Source organism: Gossypium hirsutum, chromosome D10, assembly GCF_007990345.1.
Source record: "Gossypium hirsutum isolate 1008001.06 chromosome D10, Gossypium_hirsutum_v2.1, whole genome shotgun sequence".
Classification (NCBI taxonomy): Eukaryota; Viridiplantae; Streptophyta; class Magnoliopsida; order Malvales; family Malvaceae; genus Gossypium; species Gossypium hirsutum.
Genome location: NC_053446.1, coordinates 37,983,220 through 37,997,395, shown reverse-complemented (window position 1 = coordinate 37,997,395; position 14,176 = coordinate 37,983,220). Strand labels below are relative to the sequence as shown.

Genomic DNA, 14,176 nt, shown 5'->3' with positions numbered 1-14,176 from the left:
TTGATGATAGAATGTGAAACCTTGTTGTTAGATAAATAACTTTTGTTAAGTGATTTTTAATGAATTTGTCAATTAGGGATTGAACTGTAAAATGTGAAATGTTCATGGTGTAATTTTTGAAATAATGAAATATAGGGGCTATTAGGAGCTTGCATGAAATTCGTCTAGGCTTGGGTAGGGGTGAAATTGCATGAATTTCATTTTACAAGCTTAAGGACTAAATTATAAAAAATTAAAATATTAGGGGTAAAAGTGTAATTTTTTAAAAATATGAATTTAGATTTAATTGAATAGAATAGTTATTAAATTGGTTGATTTTATTTATTTAGATTAAGATAAACCTTAATCAGATTTAAATTGAGGGAAGGTAAAAGTTGCGAATTAGTCCATCGTACTCCTACGCGCTAGTTGTCGATGTAAGTTCATAGTATTAAATTGTATAATTAAAATTTTCTTATATATATATTGGTATTTTATAATTAATTAGTTAATTGTTATGTAATTATACCTAAATGCACATACGTGCCCCTATTGTACTTCGGTACCCCTGAATGCACATACGTGCCCCTGTTGTACTTCGGTACCCTTGAATGCACATACGTGTCCTGTAGTACTTCGGTACCCCTGATTTGCACTTACATGCCCTTGATTATATTTCAGTAACTTCAATCACGTAAACTAAATGTTTTATTCAACTAATGTTAAGTTAATTAATTTGTTATGTTCTTACTAAGCATCATAAGCTTATATCTGTCTGTGTGTCGTTTTGTACATCACTTTTGCTGAGTTTGGACGGATCGAATCTTCAGCTCACACTATCCATCATAGTTTGTAGCTTTTGAACTCCTTAGGGTTGTGGCATGTATATGTGGCTATAAATGTATATATGTGTGTGTCTAATTGTTTTGGGTATAATGATGAACTACTAAGTTATGTGTTTAAATACTTTGCTTTTTAGGTTTGTATATATAAATCTTTTGACTTGATGTAACGTTATGAAGGCAAACACTTGTGAATGGTTTTAATGTTTGATGAATTAAGTTGTTATGTTAGCATATACATGTATTTGGCACTTGAATGGTGGAAGATGGAATGGTAGTTAAAATGTATGCTATGTGTTGTTCTTAGATATGTTTGAATATGGTTATTTTGGTTTATTAGTTGTAGTTATTATATACATGACTATTTGTGCTAATACTTTGTTAATGGATATTGAATGGCCAAATTGGTATAATGAGTGTGACTATAATATGTGAACATGGAGGTAATTGTTGGTATGAATTTAGTTACAAGTTATATGTTTTGTGCTTAATTTATGCAACCATTAGGTACATATTAGATTTGTGATTGAGGTGCCCTTTGGGCATATTGGTTGTATGAATATTTGCTATATTGATTTAGCTTAGATATGCATGTTTTAAGTGCAACTGAAAGGCTTGTGTATATATGGTAAATTGTTCGTAGGTATGTGCTTAAATGGGTGAGAAAAATGGCTTGGAAATGGTCTATTTTTCGTCCACTCTGCCAAAGACATGGGCGTATGTCTCAGCCGTGTGTCCCCTGTAGCTTTCAAAGGGTTGCAAGTCAGGCAGTTACACGGCCTGGCACACGGGTGTGTGAGGCCATTTCGAAGGGTACAAGGCTTGGCACACGGGCATGTGGCTTGGCCGTGTAACCCAAGTTAGAGAGTTACACGGGCTAGGACACAGCCGTGTGTCCCTACTTCGAATGCCTACACGGCCTGAGACACGGGCGTGTGTCTCAATCTTGTGAGTTACACGGCCTGTGACCCCTGTAGTTGTAAATTTCCATCATTTTCTAAAAAATTCTATATGTTTCCGATTTAGTCCCAACTTGTTTCTAATGTATTTTTAAGGTCTCAAGGGCTCAAATAAGGGACAATATGTATGCCTTTGTTTGGTTTTGCTATGGTTAAAAATGTGAATTAACTGTTTTAATTTTTTGATTGTTTTGAATTGTAATCTTTAGTAATGCTTCGTAACCCTATTTTGGTGACGGATACGAGTTAAGGGTATTACACTTATCATAATTTAAGTCTTTTCATATACAGTAGCTTAGTTCCATTCCATCTAAGTCTCAACTTAACTAACTAAATTTCTTTACTAAAATAATAAACAAATCTACTCAACTGCAAACCAAACGAGTTCGCTAAAGCATCTAGGTGCTGTACACTTAACAGGATAGCCCGCAAAACCACAGATCTACGCCAAAGCTAAGAGTTCGCCAAGTGGCGCATACAAAGAATCCTCTACTTTGACAAAATTAACACTATACTTACTCATATCTACACCTTTTACAAGGACACCAATTAGTAACCAGATACCAAGACTTTGCCAAGTGGGCTGTTACAATAATCTTTGAACCGTTGGATATAAAGGCATGCATAGGATTGTGAGTACCCACGTTTATATTTTTTTTATTTGGACGAGGGGCCCTGGGACATGTTTGGAGAGATAATTGAATGTCAAGTTAAGCTCCATTCAATGGGATATGTTGGTGTGCTGGAGAGTGCTTAGATTTATGCTACACTTATGGGACATATTAAGACTCTTTGAGTTAAAGTGAGGAGTTATAAGGAGATTCGCTTATCCAACAAAAAAGAACATGTGAATAAGATTGTGTTTTCGAAAATATTATGTTTTACTGTTTTAAGATAACTTATAGTGAGTATCTACGAACCAGGCTTCGTACTACTACTGCTGCTACTACTACTGCTACTGCTACTGCTGCTACTACGGCTACTGCTACTGTTGCTACTGCTACTACTGCTACTACGGCTACTGCTACTGTTGCTACTGCTACTACGACTATTACTGCTACTACGACTACTACTGCTATTGCTACTACTACGATTACTACTATTGCTACTACCGCTGCTACTGCTACTACTATTGCTACTCCTACTCCTACTGCTGCTTCTACTCTCTTTTGGTTGTTTTATTGTTAGGATAATGTCATATGGTTGTTGCTTATGACTTTAATTTTGTTAATTTTCTCTTCTATGCCTTGAATGATATTTAGTTTCCTCTACTTGTTCTTTTATGTCATATACCATGCCTTGTTTAATTCCTTATGATTTATGCTTTTCCCCTCTCTCTTTGATTTTCTAATTCTTTTGGTTATACAAAAAAAGGGGGAAGACAATAGATTAAAATTTACAAATTGAACACTCATTTTCAAAATAAAAATATGTTGGACAAACTTAATTTTCAAACCTTTAAAATTATCCAAATATAAATAATTGTCTCTTTTAAAGCTTTCAAAAAGTAAATTTTTCAAATTTAAAATTTGGTAACTTTGTAGTCAAAGAGTGTTTTTTTTCCTTTTTTTTTTCCTTTTTAAAAAAGGGGGATTCACAACTTCAAAATAATTTTTAATTTAAAGGGAGTTCTCAAAGGTAAATTTTTTAAGTTTTGCTATATCCAAAATGGGGAGATTGTTAAGTTTGATTTTCTAATCTTTTGATATAACAAATTGTCTCTAAATCAAACTTGGTAAAGTAGATTTTTAAGAAATCATTTTAAAGTTATTTTTAAATTGAAAAACAATATTTTCAAATTATACTTGGTCAAGTGTGGCACCCTGACGAAAAAGGTGGGATACCCAAGAGTCAGTAGGCAAAGTGACTCAGGGGTATCAAGCCATTTTGGAAAATAGTGCAATACCTAAGAAATAGTAAGAAAAATGGATGCAGAGGTACCATAGCTCGCCTATTTCATTGAGAAGCATCATTTCCGAAGTACCACTTCCCCGTGAAGAGGTACCACACCCTTTCCAACTGAGGTGTGATACACATGGCCCCAGTGGTCACATTTTGTCCAAAGGAACCAAATCCCTATGGCTTGGGTACTAGTACCTAAAGGTCTGCAAAAATATTTATTGTTGCAATTAAAGACTCCAACGGATCCAATTCATTTCCATCAATCTCAAACAGCTATTAATCCATGAGAGGGTATAAATGGAGCACTAGAACACATAGAAAATGTCAAGAAACTAGCTTACAAAGATCAAGAGCAAATATTCAATCATTTCTCATTGTTCTTCTCATTCTCATGTACAAACTTAAGGGGTTAATTTTGATTTATTCTATCAAGTGTTGTATTATTGTGTGAGAGTGTTTAATTTTCATATGTCAACCTTCTAGAGGTGTTAATGCTTTCAAACTTTATTTCTAACTTAAGGTTTGGGTAGAAAACCTTAAGGGGAAGTGGCCATATCTTGCCTTTTGAAAAGATAAAGATTGTAAAGGTTAAACTTTGTCCGTGAAAGGTTTAAATGTAGTGAATTTGGAAAATCATTAGTTGTGGTAAGTTAAGGTAGTGGAGTAGGCAATTGAGGCTAAGCCATTTTAAATTCTGGAGTCTCTATTGTTTGACATCTTTCATTTATTTTTTTAATCACCAATTCTCCTCCTCTTGGTGATTATTGATCCTAACGAACTGTTTGGTCTTACTAATAATATTATAAAAATATTGGGAACAATTTTTTTCTAGAAATTAAAAAAATATTGATTAAATCTTAAATTTAGACATAATATAAGGACTAAAGGTTAAATTATACATTTTTATAATATAAATAAAAAAGGAAAAATGGTACATGTGTCAAAAGGAAGGCCCTTTGTACCTTCCTTTTATATTATACTAGCATGATTCTCTCTCTTCACAATGTGTTGATTATTTGTTTGTGTCAAATTATGATGTACAAATTTGAATTCTAAATTATACTCTAATTCTACTTTTGAGTTTCAAAAACTTAGACTCCATACTTTTTGAATTTAAAAACTTAGGTCCAATTGTTACCACGATTTTTTTCTATTAAATTCACTAATGTGACATTTTGAATTTTTTTTAAAAAAAAGCACTTGTTAATCTTGTAACAACAACAATAACATTGAAAAATTTTATATGAGATTTTTCTTAAAAATATTCATTTGAACTTGTCATAATAATTTTTTTTTGCTAGAATATTGCTCCTAAGAAAAATTGACGTCAGCATTTTGATTGAAATAGTTAAGAATATTTGGACCTTAGACATATTAGAAGGATAAATTGCAAAAAAAAAAGAAGGGGAAAGAAAGAAAGGCCGCTTGGTTTGGTTGCCACATGTAAGTAAAAGGACCTTTTTTGTAACATCCAGATTTTGGGCCTAGTCGAAACAGTGGTTTCGAGACCACAAATTTGACGTGATAAAATTTATTTTTATTATATTTTTATGGTCTATGATTTCACGGCATGATTTTGTAAAAATTTCGTTTGAAAATTTCGACGTTTGGACACTCAATTTAGTAAAAAGAACTAAATTGTAAAAAAGTGCAAAAGTTGAGTTCTACATGTTAGAGGTGTCCAATTGTTATGAAAATTTAAATTGGAGGTCCTTATATGGTAATTAGACCATTGGTAAAGTTGGTAGACAAAAATGGACATGAGATAAGTGAAATAGGAAATTTTTAAGTTAGGGGCAATTTGATAATTTAGTAATAAAAAGAATTAAAAAGGGAAAATGATGGCAAAATGTGCTCATCTTCTCCATGGTGAACGAAAATAGCAAGGGAGAAGCCATAGTTAGGGTTTTCAAGCTTCCAAGCTCCATAGTAAGTGATTCCAAGCCCCGTTTTTAATGCTCTTTACGTTTTTAGAGTCTTGGTAACTTGATTTAGCTTATTCTAGCAATAATTTAACCTAGGGTTCATATTTGGAAAAAAATACCCATAGGTGAAATGTGTTTATTTTGGTGTTTTATGGTAGAATATGAAGCTTCGAATTATGTTAAACAACTTTTGCTAGCCGATTTTAAGTGAACGAGTAAAACGACATAATCGGTAAAAATACCTAATGTTCATAAGTAAGTGTTAGAGTGGGAATTTAATGTTGCCATAGAAGGAAAAAATGTTCAGCATGTCATAAAACATAAGAATAAGAGACGAAGTTTAATTTCTGAGCTTTGGGGAAAAAGTGTAAATATGCAAAAGTTTAGGGGCAAAAACGTAATTTTTCCAAAGTTCGAGTCAAGGACTGTTTTGATGAATGCGAGTATTAAATAAACTAAATTTGCTATTATAGATCAAGAAGAACGAAATTCGGAGTTAGACCGGGGAAAGAAAAAGATTGAAGACTAAATTGCTAGATTTGATCGTATTTTGTACCGAGGTAAGTTTACGGTAAATAAATGCAATATTTCAATAATTATTATTAATGCTTCTATTTTCCAGCAATTATGTGTTTATTCCATGAAATTATTTAATATTGACTCAAGTATGAGATGACAGAGAATTAGTGATACAAGTCCCGTTGAAACATAAGGAATATATTGGATACAAATGTCATGACATTTGGGTAAAGAGATCCCATGTAAGACCATGTCTGAGACATGACATTGGCATCATTGAGGTTATGAGAGGTCCCATGTAAGACAATGTCTGGGACATGGCGTTGGCACCGAGATGAGAGGTCCATGTAAGACCATGTCTGGGACATGGCGTTGGCACCGAGATGAGAGGTCCCCCATAAGACCATGTCTGGGACATGGCATGGGCACCGATATGAGAACTCCTATGTAAGACCATATCTGGGATATGGCTTTGGCAGTACAGAAAACATCCCATGTAAGACTATGTTTGGGACATAGCTTTGGCATGTTATTATTAGACAGGAGACCCGAGTATCCTTAGTATTCCAAGCGGTTCAACGGGCTAGTAAATAGACTATGTTACATGAAAGTTCAGGTAAAAGCATAATAGACAAGTTAAGGTGAGTTATAAAGATTAAGAGCATCTCAGTTATCAGTTGAGAAAAGAAATTTCAGCGAGGAAGAAGTAAGTTATAATCATGAGTTGTTTAAGCAAGCAAGTAAGCAAGTAAGGGAGTAAGTAAAAAAGAAAGTAAAGATCATGAGACTTGATGATAATTTATGAATACAATTATTTGTGACAAATGTTGTTATTTATTTACTTGTAAACTTACTAAGCTTTATGCTTACTTCCTTTATTTTCCTTCTTTCTTCTATAGTATCGCCAAGTTAGTTCGGGGATCACAAGGACGTCGGAGTTCGTCTCACACTATCTACAGATATCTCGGTATTATGTGATTTTGAAACGTGTAAAGTTATGACATGTATAGGGACTTAGTCATTTTTAGTGTGTTCATATGATATGGCTAATGATTTGCTATTGAAATGGATAATTAAAAAACAAGTTTGGTATTATTGATGTTTAAATGTTGGTTAATACCAAGAAATTATAAAAGAGTAAAAATTTGCAATGATATAGTTTTTGGACAGTAGTAGTGACGTAATTTTGAAAAATCACCAAAATTAGTAGGAGAGGAATTAGAGAGTTAATGAGATATATAATTAAAGCTTATTGAGTCTATTTTCATATGAAAGAAACAGTGCATACAAAGGAATTTTATATTATGAGATATTTGAATTTTAGTGAGAAAGGTCAGAATGGTTTCTGAAGTCCCCTGTTCTAAATTTAGAAAATCAGTAAAAATAGTACAGAAAGAATTAGGAGTTATAATTTATATTTCTTGATTCCTTAGCGAGTCTATTTTCAGTAGAAACAAGTGGAAGTACCACATGAAGTCTGTATTATGAGATATTTAATTTTTAGTGACAAGAGATCAGGACAGTCGAACAGTGAAACAGGGGAGACTTTAACTAATAAAATGTACTAACTGACCACCCAAAAATTCTGAAAATTTTATGGTAAGAAGATATATGAGTCTAGTTTTCGGGGAAAATTTATGGATCTAAATTTTGAGTTTTGTAACTCGAGTTATAATTAATTTACTGACTGCTGCGTAGGTGGACAGTTTTATTATGAATAGTAAAATAAATTATTTTGATTTGTTTAAGTAATCGGAAAATTTTTAATGTTCCCGTTTTGGACCCGAACCGTTTCTATTGCATGTTTTAGGGTCTTGAGGATCCTTTTTAGGGACATATTGAATGAACGTGAGAGAATTAATTTTAAAGGTGAATTTTTTATACTTCGAATTAGTAAGTTAAGTCAGGTAACGCCTCGTGCTCGATTCCGGCAACGGTCTTGGGTAAGGGGTGTTACATTTTTATATATAGTTATTAGTATGATTCCCTCACTCAGTATTGGGTTGATTACTTGTTTTGTCAAACTATGAAATACAAATTTGAATGTTAAATTATACTCTGATTGTACTTTTAGTTTCCGAAATTTAAACCCTCTACTTTTTAATTTAAAAATTTATGTCCAATAACTACCACGATTAATTTTTTTTATTAAATTCATTAATGTTAACTTTCAAATTTTTTTTAAAAAAAGTCACTTGTTATTCATGTAACAATAAAAATAACATTGAAAATGTTTATATAGATTTTTTCTTAAAAACATTCATTCGTACTCAGGATAAAATAATTTTTTTTGTTAGAATATTGTTCCTAAAAAAATTGACAACATTTTAATTGAAATAATTAACAATATTGAATATTTAGACTAACTAATGGCATTATAAAAATAGAAGAGAAACTGAAATTTTATCAGTCTTAACATGTAAAAAAAAAGCAGTTAAAACAACGTAAGTTCAATTAGAAATTAAAGTATAACAGTTAAATCATAAATTTAGGCAAAGGACTAAACTTGAAATTTAATCAATTTTCTAAAACTACAAAAGAAAAAAAAGAAGATAAAACTGACACAAACCTTAAAAAAATTGAAAATTGGAAATGTTCTAAATATATATAACTTCGTAAGATTTTAATCAAAAAATTAATCATATTAACTATTTAAGCTAATTAATAACATTATAAAATATAAAGATCAATTTATATTAAAAATTAAAGTATAAAAATTAAATCTCTAATTTAAACATTTTAGACATTTTAGAGGTGCCAAAACTGAAGTTTAACCATTTTGGTAAAATTGACGAAAAAAACAGAGCACAGTTTAACTGCCACGTGTAAGTAGATGGAAGATCCAAGAGGACCTTCGAGATATAGATTACCGAGGACTTTAAAAAGAAAATAAAGTGCATCCTTTTTATGTTTAAATTCATTTGAATGCTGTCTACCAACCCTTGTAACTCTGCAATATGGTAGGATGGCAGTAGTTTCCAAGGGCTCAAATCAAGAATCATTTATCCTTCTCCAATTATCAATTGTAGTGAATACAATACAAAGCATTGACAACATACAATTAAATCCATCAAAAAACAAAAAATCCAGGTAATATAATAACTAAATTTCAGCTAAACCCAAACTAAAACTATTCTTGAACATACTACAAAAAGCGTTGTTGAATTTCAATATAAGTCTGCGTATAACACCAATTGTTCTCATGGACAAAACCAAAGCTGATTTTTCGTCATGCCTGCAAATAGAAAAGGGAATAAGTTACAGCTTACAAGTATAAACAATCTAGCAAGAAATATCAGGAACCAATGAATGAATAGCAAGCTGTGTTACACAGGCTCAGCTGTGTATGTGTCTAGAACATGTTTAATTTTTTTTTTTTTTAAGTTCTTTCATGTATTTGGAAGAACATATTCTTATACCCATAGCCGAATATAAATATATATATATACAGAACACAGATATTGGACACTGGCACATAAAAGAAAACGAAAATGAAGTCTAGAAAACTTAAATGGCAAGCTAAGTTACCCGAACTCTAAGTGTGAGTACATGTCTGATGCAAAGCATGTTTTGATTTTTCCAAGGTTTTTCATGCATGGAGGATCATATTCTTGAACCCATATTTGAATGTGTATTGAACACAAATATCAAACACCAGTTCGTACAAAAAAAGAAGTCTAGGTAATATGGATGACAAGTAATACTTGGCTATCTATTCAATAATCAGAGTTAGGAAGTTGATACAAAACAATGTATTTATCTAACCGAATTGCATGCATTTCTACTTAAAGTAAAAACTAGGCTATCAGATAGGAGCTCACAGGACCTCAAGAAGATGGAAGACAGGACAGGCACAATGACAAGAATCAATTTTCCATCATAAAAGCTGCAGAAAAAGTAACAATAATAAAGAAAAGAACAATTAGATCTTGGTCACAATCAATAAACCTGTTGCTTTCTCTTTTTTGGTCTCCTCTTCCTACGTGGCTTACGAGCATCAGAATTGGAACTTAAATTACTACTGTTTCCTGTCTTTGAGTTTGAGGATCCCCCTGCCTTAAAGGAAGAACCACTTCTGCTATTTGATGCATTGCTTGATGCAGACATTTCAGCTCTTCGCATGGATGAATTTCGGCTAGATGAAGATCCAAACCTTGATTTTGCATGTACTGAATTTGAAAAGGAATTAGATGATGGCCTGGGAGGTGGCATCAAAGCTCTGGCAGAAACCTGTCTCTGTTATAAGTTGAAGCAGGAACAAAACGAAAGGTAGAAGTGTCAAGTTAAAATCAATTATTTTCTTACTTAAGATGCAACTATTGAAATTGATACTGAACCTGATTCCTTTCATCACTAGACATTCCAGATGCTGCTTTTCCAGAAGCACTAGAAGCCTGTTCCCTGTGCATAAAATGCATAGATGTTTGACTGCACTTTTCATCATAACAAAAAGAGTGAATTAAGTTTAAGATCTTGTCATAATTAGAAAGAGTTAAATCCAAATAGAATCTACATCTTCTGCCAATGAAAGAGTCAACAGTGATAATGGCTCCATGTTCATGTGAAAAGTTCTTACTGGCAGCATCAGTCCGGTAATATCTGTACCTTACCCCGTTTTTAAATGTGACAAATAAAATCAACAATGGGAAAAAAATACCATCAACTGGATATAGCCAAAAGTTCAAATTAATACAAACAGCAAAGTTCAATTCAGTAGTTCAACTTGCAGATGCAACATGTACCTGGTACTTTTATCTGTCCATTCATCATCTGCATCAGCTTCATCACTTGAGGTTCCAGTCAAAAAGAAATCATCATCACTCAAATCCAACAGTCCATCATCCTCACTCCCTGTCTCTGTTAAGTGAATTACAAACAGAAGAAATCATTTTTTTAACAGAACAATACAAGTTAATAAGAACAATTTAAGCAGGCACAATAACATGTAATAAGAGAAACATGTCACATCCATAACTAGTTATACAGATTGGGCTAAAAACATGCTCACAGACTACAACCAGTACTTAGAAGAGTTTTCTTTGCGGCATTTTACCTTTATGTGAGTTTCAGTGCAATTGCAATGAGACCTTTATTCTAAAATGTTTAATTACAATATTCTAAATAATCGAGCACCTTCCATATCTTTCCCACTGGCAGCAGCAGCAATTAAGTTGGCTTTTATCTGCTTCCGCAATCTATTTCTCCTATCAACTATGTCTGAATCATCACCTCCAGTAAATAAAGATACATATTTCTCGGTCTTAGGGAAAAACTGCATTAGCAAATGAAAAAAAAAAAAAATTCAACTTTGCATAGTTTAGCAAAATTATGCTGAACTCAAGTGCCAATAGTCGGTTAAATAACACTACCCTATCATTAACATTAAAAAAAACTCTAATTTTCATTCAGAAGACTGCAAATATAAAAAAAACTAAATTTGTTACAAAGCTCACCCTAACATATTCAAGATCCTCTTTCAATTTAGAAAGCTGATCAGCAATATCCACGTCTTGTGCCTGACCGGATGAAGTTCTTTGCAGCTTCTCCAAACGCCTAATCCTCCTTTCTATCTTTCTCCTCTCTTCAATAACGATTAAAAATTTACATATCAATGATTCATTACCAAATGAAGTAAATGCTATAACAATTTAAAGAGAAAATGAGAAGATAATAGTAATTCTTTGCTTTTACCAAAAAACTTAATCTTTCTGTCCCTCAAGAAGATTTTTCGTTCCACAGCGAGTCGGTTGTGGATTTCTTGTTGTTTCTTAAGCCCTTCTAACTTATTTTCTTGAGCCTCTCTAACTTCAGGTGGAAGATCCTTATATTACAATTTATAACAAAACTTAAAATCCTAAAAATGAAAATTTAAAGGAGAAAATGAAGGAGAACGTAGATGAAGAATACCTTTCGCAGCATGCGTTCAATGGAGCGTATCTGGTTCTTAAGAGAGGGGGCTTTGGGCTTCGGTTTCTTGTCGACGCCGGGTCCCTTGGATCGCCGACCGACGCGGTTCCCTTCGGCCACACGACGCTTACCATAGCCACCGTGGGCCATGTTGTTTCAATATTTTTTGTTCACTTTTTTTTTTTTTGCGACTGTTGGTGCTGCTTTAGAGATTTTTATTTAACCTTAGGTTATCAGAAATTTTGATGGATTCGGTTTCTCAGTTTTCTGCTTGCCCTAGCAATTTTGGACCACTTGAATTTTATTTTTTTATATCTACCTATATTTCCATTTTTTATTAAATGATTATTAATATTACTATAAAGATAATTTTGTCCTTCCATATTTTATATAACCTTTAAATAAAAGAATTAAAAACAACCTATTAAAAGATCAATCATGAGTTTAATAAATTTATAAACAAATTATGTATCATTTTACCAATAATTATTAAGTAAATTTAAAGAAAAATATTTTTTATATATCATAGTGTGATGTGATTTAATATATATTTAATTAAAATTTACAAAAAAAAAATTGAGAATTGCATTACATTGAAAACTTTTTGAACTTTTATTTTATTATTGTTATTTTTTAATTATTTTTATAATAAGGTGTTTTAGGGATTATTTGCCTAAAATTTTAAATTCAAATATAATAATTTTCGAAGCCTTCTAAATTAGAGAGAGAAAGAAGTAGTATTATGGGAAAAATTACAAGGAGTTCAAGAAAATTACAAGGAACGTGTCTCTATTAATAGAAGGAATTATTGGTCTAAAAATACTTAAAATATTATGCGAAACTGTTGAAAAATTTTATTTTATTTATCAATTCAAAAGGTTAGTGGAAAATGAAAATTTAAGGTATATTTTGTAACACTCAAAATTTTTTGGTGATATCGTACAAGATTCTTTTCGATGATTTTATTTATTAGTTTAATAATAAATTTAATTTTTATTAACTTAATTGTTTTTGGTGAAAAGATAATCTAAAGGAAAAACAAGAGATGACAAAGAAGAACTAGGGAATAAAGAACCCTTAGTAATATCCTCTTCTAAAGTTTTTTGAATCTCCAACGATGAGTCTTCGAAGAACTAGGGAATAAAAAACCCTTACTATTTCATTACCTTTTCATACCCGTTCCTATGCATATTACACAAAACATAAACATATCAATACAATGCATAACTTATAAGTTTAACGTGGCATAATTCAGCCACAACTTGGCCAAAGCCTAAGCATGTACACCAAAATGTTAGCCAAATAAACATATAGCATAAGCATTATAAGCATGGATGAGCACAATATTTATCATAAATAATTATACTCGTCAAGTATCATGATCTTTACTTTCTTCTTTACTTACTCTCTTACTTGTTTACTTACTTGCTTACTTAAATAACTCATGATTATAACCTACTCCTCCCTTACTGAAATTTCTCTTCTTAGCTGATAACTGAGATGTTCTTAATCCTTATAACTCACCTGAATCTATTTATTATGCTTTTACCTGAACTTTCATGTAACATAGTCTATTTACTAGCCCGTTGAAGCACTTGGAATACTAAGGATACTCGGGTCTCCTGTCTGATAATAACATGCCAAAGCCGTGTCCCAGGTATGGTCTTACATGGGATGTTTCCTGTACTGCCAATGTCATATCCTAGATATGGTCTTACATGGGAATTCTCATATCGGTGCCCATGCCATGTCCCAGACAAGGTCTTACGGGGGGCCTCCCATCTCGGTGCCAACGCCATGTCCCAAACATGATCTTACATGGGACCTCTCATAACCTCAATAATGTCAATGCCATGTCCCAAACATGGTCTTACATGAGATCTCATTCCCTTAATGTCATGACATTTGTATCTGATACATTCCTAATGTTTCAACGGGACTTTTTAACATTGATTCTCTATCATCTCATACTTGAGTCAACATTAAATAATTTCATGAAATAAGTACTGGAAAATAACAGCATTAATAATAATTATTGAAATATTGCATTTATTTACCGTAAACTTACCGACATGTGTTAATTCATAAACCATTCATGACATTACTTCATGTCAAATCATATACCAAATATACCATACATACA

General features: G+C 32.2%; 1 protein-coding gene across 2 annotated transcripts; it reads right to left on the bottom strand.

The window, feature by feature from the left end:
• Positions 1-9,003: 9,003 nt before the first annotated feature.
• Positions 9,004-12,343, bottom strand: LOC107915024 (rRNA-processing protein EFG1). 2 transcript variants are annotated; one of them, XM_041102464.1, is made up of 8 exons: positions 12,034-12,343; positions 11,818-11,947; positions 11,580-11,707; positions 11,260-11,398; positions 10,869-10,983; positions 10,464-10,527; positions 10,075-10,362; positions 9,004-9,361 (listed from the first exon to the last, which is right to left on the bottom strand). In XM_041102464.1, the coding sequence occupies exons 1-8, from the start codon at positions 12,181-12,183 to the stop codon at positions 9,356-9,358; spliced, it is 1,020 nt and encodes a 339-aa protein (XP_040958398.1). In that variant the 5' UTR covers positions 12,184-12,343; the 3' UTR covers positions 9,004-9,355. The 2 variants fall into 2 exon arrangements, with proteins under 2 accessions (XP_040958398.1, XP_016699606.1); XM_016844117.2 differs by having other exon boundaries at positions 10,464-10,554; positions 12,034-12,314.
• Between the last annotated feature and the right edge of the window lie 1,833 nt (positions 12,344-14,176).